General features: G+C 35.6%; 1 protein-coding gene across 6 annotated transcripts in view; it reads left to right on the top strand.

The window, feature by feature from the left end:
• The window catches only part of DENND1A (DENN domain containing 1A), a 221,461-nt gene that overhangs the window by 79,208 nt on the left and 122,599 nt on the right, over positions 1–19,654 (top strand). For all 6 annotated transcript variants that reach the window (XM_085300458.1, XM_085300456.1, XM_085300460.1 and 3 more), the window contains exons 6-7: positions 16,776–16,845; positions 17,454–17,534. In XM_085300458.1, the coding sequence (XP_085156584.1) occupies positions 16,776–16,845; positions 17,454–17,534 (151 nt within the window). The remainder of the gene's footprint in view (positions 1–16,775; positions 16,846–17,453; positions 17,535–19,654) is intronic.

Below are 19,654 nucleotides of genomic sequence, written 5' to 3'. Positions count from 1 at the left end.
GCAATGGATGGCTGCCATTATGTAGCAGAAGATTTTTTTCTTTTCTGAAGTGCTATTGCAACAATGCTGTTAACAAAAAGCATTATAGGTCTTAAGTTTGGAATTAAGTTGCATAATACAGAAATATGCATTCAGTTGAACTATTAACATGTTTCCCTTCTTGCTATTTCTTGCCTTCTACTGATCTTGCACAAGAAGTGAAGCTGTCTCAGCATAGACTTCCTCCACCAACTTCTCTCTTGCACACACCTCAGGTTAGATCCTGCTGCTCTGTGTCAAGAACCATGGGAGGATAAGGGAGAATAGAGTGGCAGCAAGGAAGAAGCACAAAAGAGTTCGACTATGGAAATGCTTTAAGATAGGCAGTCACAGGTTTGGGAAACTTTTGTTCTAACTATGTTAATACAGAAATAGGTGGCCAAAACTCTACAGAAGTTGATCGTTGCTTTCTAGAATGAGGTATTTCCACAGCTACGCTATTTGTCAACTCCTAGAATTCTGGTTAAAGCAGAGTTCTCACAGTTATTCTAAGCACCTGTAGCCTTCTGTGCCTTTAAAGTTTGTATTCTCTAAGAATTAAATTTGTGAAGCTGTTTCTGTACTTGTACAACCAAGTTATAGCAGTCCTGGAATTACAAGTCTTTTAACATGCAGAGTTTATCACCTTAATCTAGGCATATTTGCTGATGTAGTGTTCAGATTTTTTTTTTTTTTCAAATGATGACAATAAGTCATGGACAGACTTTCACAGATCTTTTTGATCAGTATATTTACAGGAAAATTAGAAACTGATTGAATTAGGAGGGTGCTCCAAAGTGTGGTTCACGCTGTGCTGACTAGGAGGCCAAATGAATTCTTCTCTGAAGGTGCGGAAGTTTCCCTGCATTGGCCATAATGAAACCTACTTTAGATCTATGTAGATTATTCTAAGTTAGCTTAAGATGTTATTGGTTGGTCTTGCACAGAGAGTCCAAAGCAAGCAGCTGTGCTGTATATTTAAATACTTACCAGGTTATTTAACCTGGTAAGGTGATAAATGTTAAGTGTTACTAATATATTGTTACTTGTGGAATGTGGTAAAGCTAAGAATACTACATTCTAGTCCAGCTAATTCACTGGTCTTGCCTATTGACCAGAAACAGTTTTACTTAATTAAGACTTCATGATTCACCTTCTTTAGTTGCTGAACAACTGTAACAGAAGTAATTAAATCATGTCAGTTTTTATTAATCCATTGGCACTGACTGGTTGGCCTGGGAACTTCCATTTAAGTGCTAATGCAAAATGTCTAGAATTAGCATGTCACCTTGGGGAAAACTCAGTTCCTTAGCATCAAAGCGGTAGGGAGGAAGTAGTTAAGGTACAGGGTGGATAGATCTTCTCTTCCACAAATGGACCACTTTTGGTTTACTGTCTGAAGACTTACAAAATACATCTGTCAGGAGTGAGACTGTCCTGTACTTGCTAACAAATGTATACAACATTTCCCTCAGTGAGATTACAGGGCAGCTTCTTCCTCCTTCAAAAATCAAGATCTGGCAGGAGCCCTCAGGTTATGCAGTAGTAACTGGAGAAGCAGGGGCTGTTCTGAGAGATAGGACTGCTGAGAAAAGCTACAAGTGTTGACTTCTCCATTTTGTTTCTAAAGAAAACGTGAAATAACACACTGAAATAACAGGGGAAGAGCCTTTATATACTGCCTTGTAGAGGAATTCCTGTCTGTATTGCAAATAGATCTGAAATAAACCCTTAATTTGTGGCCAAAGTTGTTTGTTGACACACTTGATGGGGACAGATCTTCCTCTGGAACTTCACAATACAAGTATTTTTAATCTAATTCAGTATGTTATAGAATTAGTTAATGACGATTCACCAGCTTGAGTATATAAAGTAGGGAGTATATGAAATAATATATATTCAGATAATAGAATGATCATGGGCAAACCCCTATCTTAACCTGACTGTTAGACAATAAGTTTCATCAATAAAACCTGTGCCCTTCAGAAAGTTAAAGGGCAGAAAGTCTTTTTTATTAATTTGGGTGTCAGGTTTTGGGGAGGTGTTATCAAGTTCATCAGTGGTGTTTCTGCAGGTGAAAAGTTGAGTAATATCTCATTTCTTATCCTTATTTTTATAACAGAAATATGGGTCTATGTGCTTGTTGTAAATCCCGAAATAGATGCTGAATTATAGTTGTAGACAACTGCAATCAAATGTTAGGCTGTCTGACTTGATCTTTGTAGTCTGCAATTCGAGGACTGTATTCACATTTCTTATTGCAAATGCATCTAGCTAGAAACAGATTTCTGCTTATTTGCTGTAGGTGATTCTTTACCTGACTACACCTGTTTCTCACATTCCCCAACTCTGAATTCCAAGCACAAGTATGGTACCACCAGAGTGCTAGAATGATCGTGAATTGCTCATTTGGCTCTTTAAGCTGTGGTTGGATTTTACTTTAACCTTTATGACATGCTATTTGAAGGCCAAACTTAGTTCGTTGTACTGCCACTGAGCACTTCAGTGTTTCTTCATAGTAATGAAATCCTCTGTGCTGGTAAGGGAGCTATGTAAGACCGTGTTGCACTCTTAAGTTCTGTTCTTGCCAAGTAGGAAACAAAAGTAGTTTGGAGAATTCCAAAAAAGGGTATATATAATTGAAACTTTCTTTCTCTTCATAATGGAAATATTCTTACCTTCTTATTAAAAAATCCAAAGAAACAATGTAGTACCTTGAATAGTATCTTATAAACATATGCACATTTGTATGAAGCTGCATTGCCCAGCTTTGCTCCCTGGGTGTTGAAACAATGTAGAACTATCTGTTAAATAAAAAAGTAAAAGCAGTTTGGACTCATCAGTTATTCTCAGTATACTTCTACCCTGTGCTTTTAGGAACGGGATATTTGCTATATTGATCCTAAAGATTTTACCTTTCAGTAAAACTTTGTCAATATGATTCTCTGACATTTTCTGAATCAGTTTGTGGTGTTGGTTTATGAGACCAAGATATTTTCCACACATGGCATGTTTTTTATTATGTAGAGATTCCTTTCTGTGGCTCAGAGGCAATTTTCCGCTTTTTAGGTGACAGTAAGCATTTAACGATTAGTCAGCGAGAAGCTTGGCCTTCCTCTGATGCTTTTGCTGTTGATACTTACCTTAAGTATTACTTTGGAAAGCTCTGATTATTCTGCTTTAAATATAACTTCAGATCCTAGTGAGATCTATCCCAGAGATGGGCACTGGCCTTGTAAGAGGCTGGTTGGTAGAGGGTAATGCTTGAAATATTCAAGAGTAAATGGCTGAGGGAGAGAGACTGTAGAAAGCTGATGCTCAACCTCAACTTTTAAATAGTTGGTGAGTTTCCTTAGTAGCTGAGCAGAAAATCTCACGTGCCTTTTAGTGTGGCTCTTGAACACAGAACTTTGTGAAATTTTTCTTTTCTTTGAGCATTTATTGACATCACAGACTGTGATATAAAATATATCACCATCACTTTTGGAGCTCATTTGAAGTAGTGTGCTACAGTATATTACACATTTTACTCATATGGAACACTTTCCATTTATAATGAAAAGTTAATAATTTTACAGAAATTTCAGATTTCAGAGCAGACTTACTACTAGAGTGCACAGCTCAGTGAGCACATGATTGGCATCTTGAATGAAAAAAAGCTGTTTCTCTGGTCAAGGAAAAAGGGGTTAATCTTTGCTGGGATGAAAAGACTGTTCAGGATCTACTATTTCAACCTGTGATAGACTTAGCAGTAGTCTTTGATCCTCAAATGAAATGTGATGGATTTCAACTGATGCCAGATGTCTCAAAGCTAGTGGGATCTCTGACTGTCTGCCACATCTAGTATTCTCTATTCCAGCACTTTCAAGTAAACTTTTTAACAGTATTTGAGAAGTGATTCTGTGACAAGCTGCCCTTGGAATCCTTGCTCTGTCTTATCAGAGCCTAGGTGATCTCCAGGTTCTTGTGCTAACACATCCTGGTTGTATTGTTTGTTTTGGATTTGGTTTTGTTTTGTTTTTTAGATCAAACCTCATGTGCTAACCTTTTCTAGTTCATAACATTTTTCTTTTCATGTCCAGGAAACATAATGCCAGTAGTATCTGTAACTTGTCTCAGTTTAAAGCTGTTCTCTGCCCTATGCTCACCTGTCAAATAAAGCATTTTTCTTAACACTGACCAGGTAAAAACATTGTTTAATGTGTTCCTGTTGGCATTAAATGAAACATAATTGTTGTCTTTTTAACTTAACAAAGGCTATCTTGTTGCACCTGATAAAACTTCTATATAACTTGTCAAATGCTTCTGAATATCTAGCTTCTCACCAAGTGTGTTGTATGGAATCTCCTTTGCCTGTGTTTTTTAAGAACTTACTTCCTTTTATGAATAATTTTTTTTTTGTTTGCAAAACATATATGTACCTTTATGAGGCACATACTTCCTTTGCTATCAAAAATGTAGTCTTGAGAAGTTTCTTTCTTGGCCTTTAACTAAGAAAACCAAGAAGATTGTTGTTTCTAATGGGGCAACATTTAATTTCACATTTATTAAGAAACGTGTAACATAAAAACATGAATTGTTTTTTAAGCGAATGCACTTAATGTTCCAGAGCCATCATTCTAGCAATCTAAATCTAGCTGTGGAGCTGTAAGTGGTCGGACATGGTTACAATTGCAGGGTACAGTAACAGCAGCAGCTTTCTACTCAGTGAAGCCTGCAGGAGACTTGTGTAGTAGTGCATACTCTGTATGAAGATGACCAAGCTGCAGAATTCTCTTCTGTCTGGAGCCTGCGCACAAGGCTTCAGAGAAGTATGTAATCTTCAAAATATATTTAGTTTTACATTTTGTTTCTGCAGACCGTTAATTCCATCTTTTAATTTAATTCCTGTCTCTTGTCTCTGTATGAGAAATACCATTAGAAGTTAAGAATCCGTGATTTTTAAAAGGAAGTGATCCACCAGAAGGAAAACGAAAAGTCTCCAGCAACCCATCAGATTAATACTTACGAAATAAATTCAACACCAAATAATCTACCATAAAATTCAATGAATTTTGTGGTTGTGAGGAAGTTACAGGGAAAAAAAAAAGCTTGAATACTGAAGATATTTAAAATTTTACACATTCTAAACTGTGTCTATATTTGTGTATCTGTGAATGTATAGTTTCTTTGTACAGAAAGTAGGTTGTTATACATGTACCTATGAGATAGAAAGCTGTAGTACTCCTGAATTCCAATTTGAAGTAAAATGCTCCATATTCTTCTTAAAATACAGATTATTTTTGTAAAAAAAAATATTTTTCAATGAAAGTCTGAAGTATAGTCTTCATGGAAAAATTGCTTCTCTTTCAGACTATGGAATTATTTTGTTTTTCTCTCTTCACATCTTGCTTCTGCCAGAAGCAGGAGAGGTTGCTGAGCACTGATTTAATAGATGCTACGTGATGTTGTACACTGTAATGCTGAAGTTCTTCTGAATTAGTTTTATTTACATGAATTCCACAGTGCAATTGCAGCAGATTTTTTTTTCTCCTTCCCCAAGGTTTTAGAGTGACCACAAAGAATCCAAGAGAGGGTGACAGCTTTGTCAGATTCAGACTATCGTTTCCATTTGTGATGTCCCAATTAGATGGTAGCACACTGACAAAAGACCCTTGAAATGGTTATCTCAAGCTACCCTTACACTTTTTAGCTCAACTAAAAAAGTAAAATTGTTACACCATAACTCCCCTTTGTTACAGTTTTCTGGCTTCATGTGATTAAAGAGAAGTATTCAACTCCTTTGAGCTGTCGTTTGTGAGAGATTCTGCTGCCCTGTTTTGAGAGCCACTGTAGCTGTTTGGGGAACAGCTGGCTTCAATAGTGGTGGTTAGTGAACTCGGGATTCTTTGTGTGAATGAGACTTGCTGTAACTGCTTRTACTTGGTCACACTGGGTAGAAAAACAGGAAAGGAAAAATTGTAATTGACTTATTATTATTAATATACAGTGGCAAGTTGCCAAAGTAAGTTCTTTCTATTGACTTTCAATTATATAGTGGGAAGACACTGCATAAGATGAGATGCATAGTAAGTTCTGTGTGAGCCAAGTTCTTTAAAAACTGAGGTTAAGTACTTCTAAAATATGTACGTGAATCACGTGCTTACACTACAAAACTCTTAACTTGAATCTCTTGGCATCATGAAAAGATCACTCATGGGTATTAATCAAAGGGAAGTTTAGAACAAAATTGGAGATAATGCAGAAAGGAAAAAAAATCCTATGAAAGCAAGAAAAGAAAAGAATTCAGATGGCCCTCTTTAAAATGGAAGAAGCATTCACAATGAATTAAAATCTAATGCAGAGACAAAGCATTGAATCCTATATCCAAGAAAAAAGCTTATGTTCAAAAAAAAGGCTGTTGGCTGATCCTGTGGAAGGTAAGCCTGCATCTCATCAACATGCACAGATGTTGCTATGGAGATTTCTGGGTATGTGTATATGTGTGTATGTATTTAAGCTTGTAAGTGTGAGAATGTGTCAATAGACTGAGAGTCTGTAATGCTAAGAGAGAATAGTGATGTATTGAGGTCTACAAGGTGTGGGGGAGGACAGTKGAATTTGCACGTGGCTGAGCTGGGAATTTAGCCTACTGAAATCTGCACATGAGGCAGAATGGATTTTTTTTTATTATTCATTTTATAAGAATGCTAGAGACAAAGTTCGAGTGAGGTGAGGGAAGGGAGGATGACATGCTATTTTGAAAAAATTAATAGCTTACTGTTACAAGGAAAATAGGCATATGAAGACTTAAGTCACTCTTGAAGGAGAAAATCATTTATCAGGGTATATAGTTAGGTCATTCAACTTCTGTTAGTCTAAGCTGTTATAAATTAATTAAACTGGAATTTGTTGAAAACCAATTACGAAGTTAAATTTACTTTTTTTTAATGAAGAAAAAGTGTTTTACTGGCTATGCTTTTGCTGTTTAAATGTACACGTCTGTACATTTAAATGTGCTCATTGATGAGCACAGAGACTGGCAAAGAGATTGATCAACAAGTTTGTTGATCATCAGAATGTTTGATCACCAGGGCATTAGAAGTAAGGCTGTCTGTGAGGAGTATGTTTAGGTGTCAGGAGCAGGAGAATGGAAAGAAGTATTGTTTTCAAGTATAAATTGGAGAATTTTATCTTTAAGAGCAAGAAGCTTAAGGTAACTAGTGGAGAATGTAGCATTACATGCTTGTATTTTTTTCAAACACTATATTTTGCAGATGGGGRAGAGAATTCTTCACTGAAGTGCTCTCTAATTCCCAAATTCAAGGATCTGTTATTTTTCCTGCAAATATTGATGAATACCTAGAGTCAGAAAATGCACATTTTGCTTGATAAAGAACAGTGATTGAATCAATACATTGAAAATAATAATAATAGTAATCAGAAAGACCCCTTTTTTCATTTACTGAATCTTACTTGAAATTTTAATCTCATATATTACTCTCCTAAGGATTTCAAGACTGGAACAGTGATATTGCTTAGAGTCAGTATAGAGAGTGAGGCACACATGCAACCATTGGTACAAGTCACCCACATAAAATGAGCCTGACTTTCCAAGAAAATGTGTTTCACTTATTAGACTAAAGCTTTGATACGTATGGACCTGCTGGGTTTTTGTAGTKATTTTACTGCAACAACTATGTACCAAATCATCTATGTTTTGGATTAATTCAAAACCTCTGAACTGAAACAGTTATTTCCGTGTTCGTTGATACGTTCACATGTGGTGCTGTCAAAAGAAATACTTGGTTTGAATCTCCTCTTGCTTAGACCTTTGTCAGTGAGAAGTATTTCCAATGAAGTCACAGAAGGTACGTACTATGCCTAATATTAGAACCAAGCTCATTATTGGCAGACTTGTAAGCCCCTGTAGATCATTGCACCTAGCAAAAGGCTGAGATTCAGGAAATCCTTAACTCTAATCCTGGCTAATGTAGACAAGTTTTGTAGGCTTACCAGTACAGAGAAGTATACCCATTTGTAAAATAGAGACAGTTGTTTTATTTTGCAAGGGAGATGGTTGATTGTACTGTTACCAAAATGTATTCTATGTGTTAGAAATAAATATATGTTAAAAATACCGTTTGGGCTCTATCTGTGTGGAAGGAAGCAATAAAACTTCCTTAAGCACTTAAAACTCATATACTAAGAGATACTGAATTAAGTATGTTGATAAGTTACTCGGTCTCATTAATTTCAGATAACTAGTACTAATAAAAGCACAAAAATGCAGTTCTGCCTATTTGTGGATTGGATGGTTCTCATCATCTTAAGGTTCAGAGGAAACCTGAGGTGCTACAGGTACCTTTTTTAAATGTTTGTTTTGCGTTTTCATGGGGGAGCACACTAGAAAAATTGCGTGGTGGAGCTGTTGACGTTAACTGTACAAAATTAGATTTATAAGAAGATGCTATGATAATTACCACAGGCTCTCAAATCATTTTCAAATGCAGTTCTAGTCATTGGGGTTTGCTGCTATGGTGGAACTTCTTGCATTTTTAATGCTTAAGTTCCCAGTGGTGCATTTTCAAGCTCTTTAATGCTCCATAGAACTTTATTTTTATGTGTTTGGCTCACATAATGCTCTTGTACGCATTGGTTATCTTGAAATTGCTTCCTCTTTCACAGATGTCTGTTACAACTGACATAGAAAAATCTCTCCCTTTTAATCTGGCTTTATGGGAGATTTACCTTTCTAACAGTATGTAAAATTCCTGGTTCCATATCCTCTGTGCCTGTTTGCCCAGCCTTTCATTGCACTTGACCTTGGATGCACCTGGTATTGGTGAGATAGTTGCAGTTATTTAGAGCAGACCATGCTCTGATTTCTGACTCTCCTCCATTCTAACGAGCACTTGGAGAGTGTCAAAAGAAATGATAATGATGAGATTTTCACATTTCAAAGAAAGTATATTTATTACAAAAAAATTCTGTTCATTAGTAATGCTTCAGAACTGGGTAAGAAACAGCTGTGTTTTGCTAGGGAAAGCATCTTTTACTTGATAAAGAAATCAAGATTTCTTTAGAAGAATTCCCTTTTACTGTTCTTACAGAGATACTACATTTTTCTTATTCTAATCTTGGACAGTTCCTTTTGCCCAATTTAGTCACGTCTTTGGATATAAGCAGTCATTGTAATTCAGATCTCTTCTTGTATTTATGTATTATATTGATATCTGTATTTCTTGGCTTATATGTTCAATGGAAGGCAATCATTACATTCTGATGGAGGTAAAACTGTAGCTCTGATACATTTGTACAGCATGAAGACCAGTAGTTTTCGATAAATGAGCACCTGAGGACAGCAGAAAAAGCACTGTGCTGAAGTTATGTGGTGTGATTTTTTTTTTTTTTTTTTAATCTTTAAGCTAGAGTATTTTTAAAGAAGTTTACCTTCCATTTAAAATTTGAGACTGGATAGTCTCTTGGTAGTCAGAATACCAGAACGGTGCAGTGAAGTCTAGAGTGCCTTCTCCTGGAGTCTTTGCAGTAGACTGGTTATTTTTTTGTGGCCTTTTCTGCTTGATATCAATAGGTACTATTTGATCTGATCAAAATTCAAGTGATGTTAAAGCTGAATTCATGAGGCTCCCTTTACACAGTAAGTCTGAAACTCTTAGTTTGTCCCTCCAAATTTTTTGAATATGAAGAATAAACATTTAATGTGTAAAGATAACTGCTGCCTTTTCCTCAGTTCAGTGCTATGTTTTAGCTTTGGGATTGTTCAGAAGAGCTAAGGACTTAGAGTTCCTGTTCTGGAAGCCCTGTAATAGCCCTTTCAGAGACGTGTGTGCAGAGAACTGAAGTCTTTGAGCTTTCTGATTCAGACTCACTTCAAGACTCTAAAGTGTAACAGCTAGTCCAACAGATTTGCTGAGCTATGTATGTTGAGGTCTGTTTGTGTCTTGAAACAGTTGCACTTTATCTTAAAAATAGTTCACCTGATGGCTTTGTTAAATATAGTTCAGCTTCTACAGATTTGTCTTTTTTCAAGATTTTAGATTTTTACTATTGCTTCTAAAACTTGTTATTAAAGCTGGTAGGTCCCATAGGCGTGTGTCTTGGTCCGTTAGTAAACTAAGAACAATACCTAGCATGCAAGAGTCATTGCTGGAAGAATAACTCTGAAAAAAAACGTACCAGTATATTTATTTTCTACGGATTATTTTCCTTCGTTTTGATTTGTTATTGAAATGCACTCAGTCCATATCTCAGTCTTAGTGATAAGTCTGAAAGAGTAACTGCAGATATTTTTGTTGACCTTCAAAGTAATCATTTGTGATAAGCATTCTTTTATGTATAAGTATGCCCATTTGTAAAATCAGCATTTGAAATACTTATTAATGCTGTCTGGCACAGTGAAAAGGTGGTCACATCGGACAGTTCCCTAGAAATAAGGCGCATGAAGTAAAAATGCTTTGTTTATTCTCATGCATTGCTTGTATATGATTGCACAGGCCTTATGAGTCGCTTAAAGTTGGAAATCTTAGTTATGTTTTTCTGAGAAAACAATCAGACTGCAGTATTACTTCAGTTTATTTCAGCAGAGTATGTGATATTTAGAAACAAATAAAGCCATATTATGGCTTCGGTTACAGATCTGTCCATCCAGTTGTCTAGGCATGTCTGAGTGCAAGACGTTAATAGAAACTAACTTTCATCAGATTATTTCATGTTCCCTGCTATGAGCCAACTGAGGATGAGATACCTTTTTTAGTTATTAAAAAAAAAAAAAAAAAGTTAATTGCAAACAATGCAAAGATATTTAGGAGCCTCATAATAGAGGGTTTTATGATTTTTTGTTAAGTGTTTAATGAAAAAAGGAAGACCATGGAAATTAAGCTTTTCTGCTTAATTTCATTGCCAAAGGCAACCATAAAATCTTGCATCACTAAAGAAAGTTCATTTCAGACATCTTAACTGCATTGTTGCATGGAGTGGCAATAAAAAAAAAAGTGTAATTTTTGTGTCTGTATGTATACATACATTTATGCAGGTATTTAGTTTATACATCCACCCACATACACTTCCCTATATATATGCATATATGAATGCAGTTTCTTTATTTCTCAGGGGCTAGCATCTCCGGTTTTGGTTACAGTCCTTTCTGGAAATGTGACCTCACATGAGCATGTGGTAGAGTAGGTTTTTCTGTTTGTAAGTTAAAACACATGAGTAGATTAATATGTTTAAAAATACAAGGCTAAATTGAGTACAGTACAGCATTTTCATCTGCATCATGCAGTATTGGGTGATGACATTTCTGTTCAGCGTAACTTCTGAAGTATGCATTGGGCTTCTGAGAGCGGTGCTGGCTTTTGAGTTGTACCTTTGCAGCCGTGGATGTGCCAGTAGTCTGTGTCCCCCTGTTCGCTGGGGGCTGCTGTGCACTTTTTGAGTACAAAAGACTGTACTTCTCTTTGCAAATCTATTCTGTTAAAGCTGTGTCTAATAACTGCARATATCTTACCTGCAGGAATTGCTGGGTTTTGTTTCTTTCTGAATGTGTTATCATTCTAATTTGTTTGTTTTTATATACTGGAAACGAAACCAAATATATTTGCAGCTTGACTTTGCTCGTCAGTTATTGTTTTTGAAGTAGTGTTCTTTAAACACTGTATTTCGAAAACACTTGTATTTACAGGCTGCAATGCAACACTGTAGTCTTAATGTTCTGACTGACTCTAATTGCTATGACACATGTAACTAATGGTGTTTTGTACTTTCAGGGAGTGCTCTAAAAAGGTGATGACATATGAGTTACTGAATGAGGTACTGTGCAACCCGTGCAGTAGAGTTTGTGCAGACCCAATGCAGCATAATAAGCAGTTTTCCTGAGCCCATATTTGCTTCCCGTCAGACTGGTCTGTCTCCAGCACTGAGGCTGTGTCGCACACTGAAAGCTCAGTGGGAGAGAAAAGCAGAATGCTAAACTCATCTCTCAACTTGAAGAAGTGTAGTTGATCTTTAGTGATCTATGGCAAACATCACTAAAAAAAACCCTCCAAACCAAAAAACGTTTTTTCTGAGGAAACTCTATATGAATGTAAAAAAAATTTTCATATTTCATTGAATATGAAATTAAAAAAATATTTTAAAAAATTAAAATAATGTCAGATTGCCCTTTTGCTTAGACTTCAAGTGGATTTATACTTATTGGAGTCTTTGAACGTACTCCCTTGAACAGTCTCTATCCTATTGCTTTTTTTGCTGCTGCTTGAAGAGGGATGCTGTGTGTGTGTGTGTGTGTGTGTGCGCGCGCGTGTGTGCATGCGCCGGCTGTACTGCTCTGGGCAATTTCACTCCGGAGCGCTTCCCTTCCTTTGCTTAACCTATGACCTGTGAAAACAAGAGTTAATCAAAAGTTCTAAGGTAGCTAAGAGGAAGGGGAAGTGTTTGGTTACAAATTAAATATGAGCAAGTCATAAGCCATAAATCTTCAGTAGTGCTACCAGTTGTGCTACTTAAGTTGCATGTAGTACAGAAAGTTTTTGGTTATAAATTCAACCTCAGTTTCTTTGGAAGGGGAAGTTCAATGACTGGTGCTTTTTTTTTTTCTTTTTTCTTTTTTTTCCTCAAGATAAAGTATTTTCTTTTTCCCTTCAGAACTCTAGAAGCAAATTGAGATGACTGTGTTTCTTGATCCTTGCATCTTTAGCTGGTCATATTTTGGTTAATAGAAGCAGCACTGTTTCACTCTGACTAGTAAACACATAGAATAAGTCGTGAATTAAAAGTATTGAAGATGGCAGGATAAATTAGTTATTTAAGACTTCCAAATCTTTCATTCTGAAAGCAAATGTACAGTGACAATGAAGGGATGTTAAACTGAAATGAAATTACAGGAGACTTCTCTGAACATAATTCTTTAATGGAATTAGAAGACAAATTTGACATCTTTAAGAGTCTAGTCCTTGTTTTTTAAAAAAATGTATTCTGGAAAACTGTTAATATTTAATATGAAAATAAAAATATTTTTCTCTTTCTAATAAATAGTTTGTTGTAATTCTCATACCCTTTGGTAGTTTCAAGTTAAGATGACCCAACAGAGTAACTTATGAAGGTAAAAGTGTAGCAACATTCCAGTCAAAGACATCTAAAAATAACACAGGATTACTAAGTATTTCCTCTCATATAAAAATCATGCTGGAATCTTGAAGCACTGAAAGGTGGCTTTATTCATGTGTTTTCTCTCAAAGGTGTATTTTTTGCATCCCAAACGATTTTCCATGTATAGTCTTGATGGGTCTTCAGATTCCGTATCTTAAAGTTTTCACTGAAGTAAGACTGCTCTCTACAACAGTTTGAACTTTACCTTACTGTCTCCTCTGGAAGGTTAACAAGCATGAATGAGGAAGTCAGAATTTGAGACTAATGAGGGAAGATGTATCGTTATATGCGTTGTAACTAAGGAACGTTATCTTGGCTAAATTATGATGCAGTCCTTCAAGATCTGTGACRTCTAGTTTCTACTGAAATCACTGAAAGATACTTAGGGATCTAAATGCCTTCAAGATTCTAAGCCTTTAGTATTTTAAACATATTGAATTTATTTTTAAAGATGCTTATCCCCTGCTTTGATCGTTTGAAAATAGAATGAGCCCACTTTGATTCTTTTAACCTTGGTTCTTGCAGTACTAATAAGCTTGTATGTAAATCATTTGTAATGTATGTATTTACTCTTATTTGTCTTCAGGTATCTAAAAGCAAAACATTTTTCTGTGTTATATATGGAAGGATTGAAAATCTGGGCACGCTAACATATTCTTGAGAGAGARATATGAAATATTTAAGAATTTGAAATATTTTTTTTACCATTATCTGAAGAATTAAATAAAAGCAACGAGGGCATGAGAAATCTCTTTCTGATATATAAAGCTATCTATATATGAAGCTATAACTTTGTTTTTACTCAGTAGAATGAGGAAGTATAATTTTGTATTTATGATGTGAACCTAAGGCACTAGATATTTGGATTCAGTCCAGTTACAGGCTACACTTGCTGAGACTTACTGAGTTATCCTTGCTGTGACTTACCAAGTTATACCAAAGTAAGCTGTATTGTATTGCAAATTTTCAGAAAAAGAAAATAAAATTTCTACTTAAACAGCGTAGCAGATTTTGTACCTTTTTTGTTGTTGTTATTTTGTCTTGTGCCCTTGTAGAGCAAGATCTGGATTATGAAGATTCTGTGTGCGTGTGTGTGTGTGTATGTGATCCTGTGTGTTGTGCTGAGGTCTGCTTCGCAGTAGCAGATGAGCTTATTTCCTCATCTTCAAAACTGTAGAGCCTGACTGCTTGAAATGCAAAATCATTATTAAAATATGATAAAGCAGCAGTTATGCTGAGATGCGAAACCACTGTTTGGAGAAAACAGATTAAATAAGGAGCAAACAGATTAAATAAGGAAGAGTGTGGTTAAACACAGTAACAAAATTCATCATAAGATATTAATAAATAGAGAAGGGGAAATCAATAAGGAGAAAGGAATTATAACAAAAAGCTTATGTTCCCCTTTATGTACAGAGGGTTTGCTGATGTTTTGATATTATGTGAATAGGAGACTTTCTCTGGACTGTTTTGTAGTCAAATCATAGAAGCTGTTTTCTAAGTGCTATGTGACAGAACTACACAGAACTTGTATAGAGTATTCTCATGGATTAAACCTGTGGGTTTATCGGGTTTGCCCTAATGAGGCAATAAAGAAAAGTGCTTTGAAGCTGTGGTGAGGTACGGTTCAGCTGTGAGCAAGCCCCCAACAGGACAAATCAGTGGATCCTAGAAGAAAGAACACAACCTGAGTTTGGTTTCAGAGCTCGGCACTATCATCATCAGATACTGAAGCAAACTTTAGCGCTTGCAAAAAGTGCTGAGGAGCTGTTCTGTCATCAGCCCAGGACATGGAGCTCTGCATGAGGTGCAGTTCTGGCAAACTGGAAACGGAGATAACTTGCTTTGTTTATTGCTTATACACTGACCTATGCATTTTAGACATAATAATGTTTTTAAAGGGTACTCAATTCTGTAAATGTAGTTTTCTAGTAAAATTCCTAGGCAATGAAATAGAACTTTAAATATACTTACCTGAAATAAATTTTCATTTTTAAATTGTTAGGTAGTTTTCTGGCTTCTTAGTTTTCTATTTTTGCATCTTCAAACTCTTCTTTTAATAGATGCCTTGCAAGGCTTACAAGGATTTGTTTACCAGGTTTTTAATCTCTGCATAGCAGATAGGTTCTGAGGAGACTTCTTATTACTCTTGTAATGGCTTTTAACTCCACTGAAGTTTATTTAACTAAACAAAAAGAAAGAAACTTATCTTCTGACTAATCCTTCTTGAATGTTTACAATGTAATGCCAAACTAAATGCTGTTTAAAGTGGTAATTGTCTGGCTTTCTGCTCTATTCTGATACATAGTATGTAAAGATGCCTAAAGCATATTAATTTAAATGATAATACTGTCATATAACATGAAAAGTTAAGTTGCTTATCAGTATATTTCGATAAGCTACTTGCATTTTACAGTAGCACTTAGCCTCTTCAAACAAATGTTAAAGATTGAGTGCTGTTTGCTTTATCTTTCTCCTGTATAGCTTCTCACTTCATTTGTTACTAAAAGCTGTACAGTTAGGAACCATGGGGCACTGAATTCTTTATACTTGTCAGGAGATAGTCATGTTTTATAAAAACTTTAAATCCTGTCTAATGATATCAAAATACCATCCATTTGCTTCATAAAGCATCTGTGATTAAAAGAAGAATCAGTTTGTGTCACACATACTTGCTATCCTGTTCATTATAGTTAAGGAGAAATTCCTTGATGATATTTAAAAAGAAATTGAAACACAGAGCCGTACCATGAAAGTATGGTGCAAAATCATAGCAAAGCATCCTGTAGTGAAAGGTAACATCTTAGCTATCTATCTTATTTTATGGAATGGAAATTTATGATACAGAGAAAGCATAATTTTCAGCATGATGATGCCTTTTAATATGGACTGTTTGTTTTTATGTTAAGTAGAGTACAAATTTACTTCAGATAAAACCTCTATTTGGCCAAACTAAGGGTTTTACKAAATGCAGTGATATAGGTTACTGAATAAGATTTGTCAGCTGTAACTGACAGTTTATTTAAAAATTGAGATACTGGTCATGCAATTAAAAAAATTCAGATGTATCAAGATTCAAAAGCAAAACGACTGTCTCTTCAGTTTACCAGACCCTCAGCAGCTGTATTGAAGATCATAATTAAACATCTACTTTGGGAAATAATTATAATTAAAAATGTTCAACAATATGTGAACATACATACATTTGTGTACGTTCATCTTAAAGGTGAAAAACTTCCTTTGGGTTGTGTGTTTGTGTACAGAGTGAAAAGGAATTACTGTGAATTTTCAACATTGTCCTGCCTGATAATTAATTTATTTACAACCAGTGCTGCCTTTTATGCTTCGTGCCCATGTGTGGCTGGAAGCTCCGGGAAGGAGTGAATACTGAAGTTGTACCCTTAAGTGAAAGGGATATGTCAACCTTCTGGCTGTCTTGTCCTTCAAAAGGAAAATCTGATGTGCTTTTCCTAACAAATTTACAAGGTATCATGTCCAGTGGAGGCTGTTGTTGAGGATGCATCTATGTAGTAAAGGACATCAAGACCGGACTTACATTTAACTTGTTAAATTTTTAATTAGTATGCCTTTTCTTTCTTGTTTTTTAGTTACCTCCCATGGTTTGAAGTCTTTTATAAGCTGCTCAATGTCTTGGCAGATTATTCAGCAAAAGGACAGGTACTATTTTAAAGTACATAACCCCTCTCCTTTGCCCCAGTATGAGGTAGGATAATAACAAACTTTTTAGGATAGTCTCGTATCAGAGACGACTGCATGAATTATTGATCTGTTTTATGCATAGACCATATTTAGCCTATCTAGAAGCTTGTCAAATTGCTTTGAGAAATAAATATATTTTTAGGATATTTTGGGAAAAGGTAATGTTCAAGAAAGTGATTATGGTTCCAAAAAGTTAGTATTTTCCCTACTGTTGCCCAACTAGGCAGATTTTTTGGTTACAGGAATTATATTCATTGCATCCATGCAATTTCAGTATTGCAGTATTTCTTGAATCTTGGATAGATCTCTTATCCAAGTTTACTTGTCATGTAAAGTATAGAACTAAGTTTACTGATGCAAAATATTTTAACACAGCATAATCTAATCTAACGCCTCCCCCCATCCCAGGCTCAAAGCATAATACATAAATCCATTCTAACATCTTTGTTTAAGCCTGCAAGTTCCCTAGTCCCAAGTGGCATCACAAACATTGCCCGTATGAGTTTGACTTGCTATAACAATACCTACTTAGTATTCTGCTGTTAATTTTCTTTCTCTGATTTCAGGATAGTCAAAGGAGTGAGCTCCTAGAAACACTTTATAAACTTACCATCCCTGAGCCAGGAACTTCTGTCCATCTTGGAGTGGTAAGTGAAGCAAGAGAAATATAAATTATAGTGTTCGATTTTCATTACATATCATAATAGAGAAAATTCAAAAMCAGTTCTCTTTTTTTGGCACTGGATAAGTAGATGTTATTTTCTTGTGAGAATGTAGAGTATCATAGAGTATCATAGAGTGGTAAGGTTGGAAGGGACCTCTGGAGATCATCTAGTCCAACCCTCAGCACAGCCCATACAGGGATTGAACCCACGACCTTGGTGTTAGCAGCACCACGCTCTAACCAACTGAGCTAAACCTGCCCCCTGCTATGGACTTCCCTTTTTGTATTTGGGGCCCTCTGTTTCCCTTTCCTTAACCTCATATGTCTTTGAAATCCTGTCCTTTGACAGGAGGAAGATTGTGTGTATTCCCATGGAGATTTATCACCATATCATTTATGACTTACTAGACTTCACAAAGAAGTGACATGACATTTACTGTCTGCCCTTAAGATTTTTAGACCTTGCAAGTACATAAGGGGGAAACACTGAACAGAAAAGCCATATGCCTATCATAACAGCATTTTGAGTATTGAGTGTTTATTACATGTTTTCTGACTCCTCCTTCTTGTCTCGCACGTCTTTGCTTATTAAAAAAATAAGATTTTTTTTTTGTGTGTCTTGTGACAGACTTAAAGTACAGTGAAATAATATATGTGGAATCTTACTGATGAAATTGTATTAGTAGGATGTTGAAGTCAGTGGTTTGTGTTTTTTGTTTTCAAATTAAATTTTGAGAACAACCTTATGTTACAGGTTGTAATGAGAAAAATACTTAATACATATTGCTATAGTTGTCAGTCATTTAGAATTCACATGAAGACTGGTGGTGTATGTAGCTGCAGCTTCCCTTTCCCTCTTTCGTTTTCCATTACTCCTTTTCTAAAAATATTTTTTGTCAACAAACAATTTATTCTCATCACTTCATCCTCTAACGTTAGTCGACAGGTAATAGTTGTTTGGACTTGCTAGGTCACCAGCTGGCTGTAGAAATGTCCCCAGTCCTTTTAAAGCTAGCTGTTTTGTGAAAAGCATTTCCCTTTCAACCAAAGGGACAAGCTATCTCAAAAGTCAATGATCATTTGGGATGTTCCAGTTGTTTCATACCAGTGGTTTCAAGGAATGCTGCCAGTCTCTGCTTGCCTGAGACATTTCATGAGTGACGAAGCAAGAAAGGATACTGAAAAGCAGCTGAGGGACTATGTTTGCTATACTGTCTTTATACATTTTAGTTTGGCTGTCTATAAACCTTTTTTTGGGTTAGGTGTTTTCCTATTTGTGATATAGTAGTTGTCTCCGTATACTATTCCTGTATTTTTGCATTGCGTTTTCTCAACAGAAGTAAGAGTGATGTATCAAAAAGAAACATTTGTGTTGTATGTCTAGCTTCTGTATGCAATGTAGCTTTTTTACCCACTTTGTATTTCAGGCTATAGACCACTTATGAAGTATTGAAAAGTCTGAAATACATTTTATATATATTTATATGTATATGAATGTGTGTGTACGTGTGCGTATGTATGTATGTGTACAGGAAAATTGGACTAATTGTTGAACTATGCCAAAAATATAACAGCCTTTAAAGCTTCTGCAAGTAATTAATAAGTAGCCCTACAATAGATCATGAAAAATTTACAAATAACATAACTTGTGTGTAACATCGACTTACAAGAGTTTAGTTGCATCCTCTCTTCTCTTTTCCCAAAGCCCCAACCAAGAATCATGTAAATCTTGCATTACCAGAATGGGGACTAGAGTGAACCTGCTTTCTTTGAATACAGACAATTGAAAACTGTAAGAGTATAATGGATTAGCAATTAGTGGTGATAATTTGCTTGAATATTAGATTGCAAGACCAGTATATCTGTTTCAAATTATTTCTTTTAAAGAATATACGAGCTATTTAGAAGTTCAATGTATTTTTTTCAAGTAAGTAGGAAGAGAAGCTTACAGGGAACTTTTCAGTAAATTTCCATAATGGCAATATTGTCTTTAATAAAACTTAATGCTGTAAATGAGAAGACGATCTACTTATTATTGTGTTCCCTACAGTCTGTCATGCATCTTGCAGTGGGCTGTAGAAAGATGGCTTGAACGATAGAGTG

This window comes from Rhea americana, unplaced genomic scaffold (genome assembly GCF_003343005.1).
Source record: "Rhea americana isolate MKP2758 unplaced genomic scaffold, rheAme1 scaffold_164, whole genome shotgun sequence".
Lineage (NCBI taxonomy): Eukaryota > Metazoa > Chordata > Aves > Rheiformes > Rheidae > Rhea > Rhea americana.
This window is presented reverse-complemented; position numbering and strand designations above follow the sequence as displayed.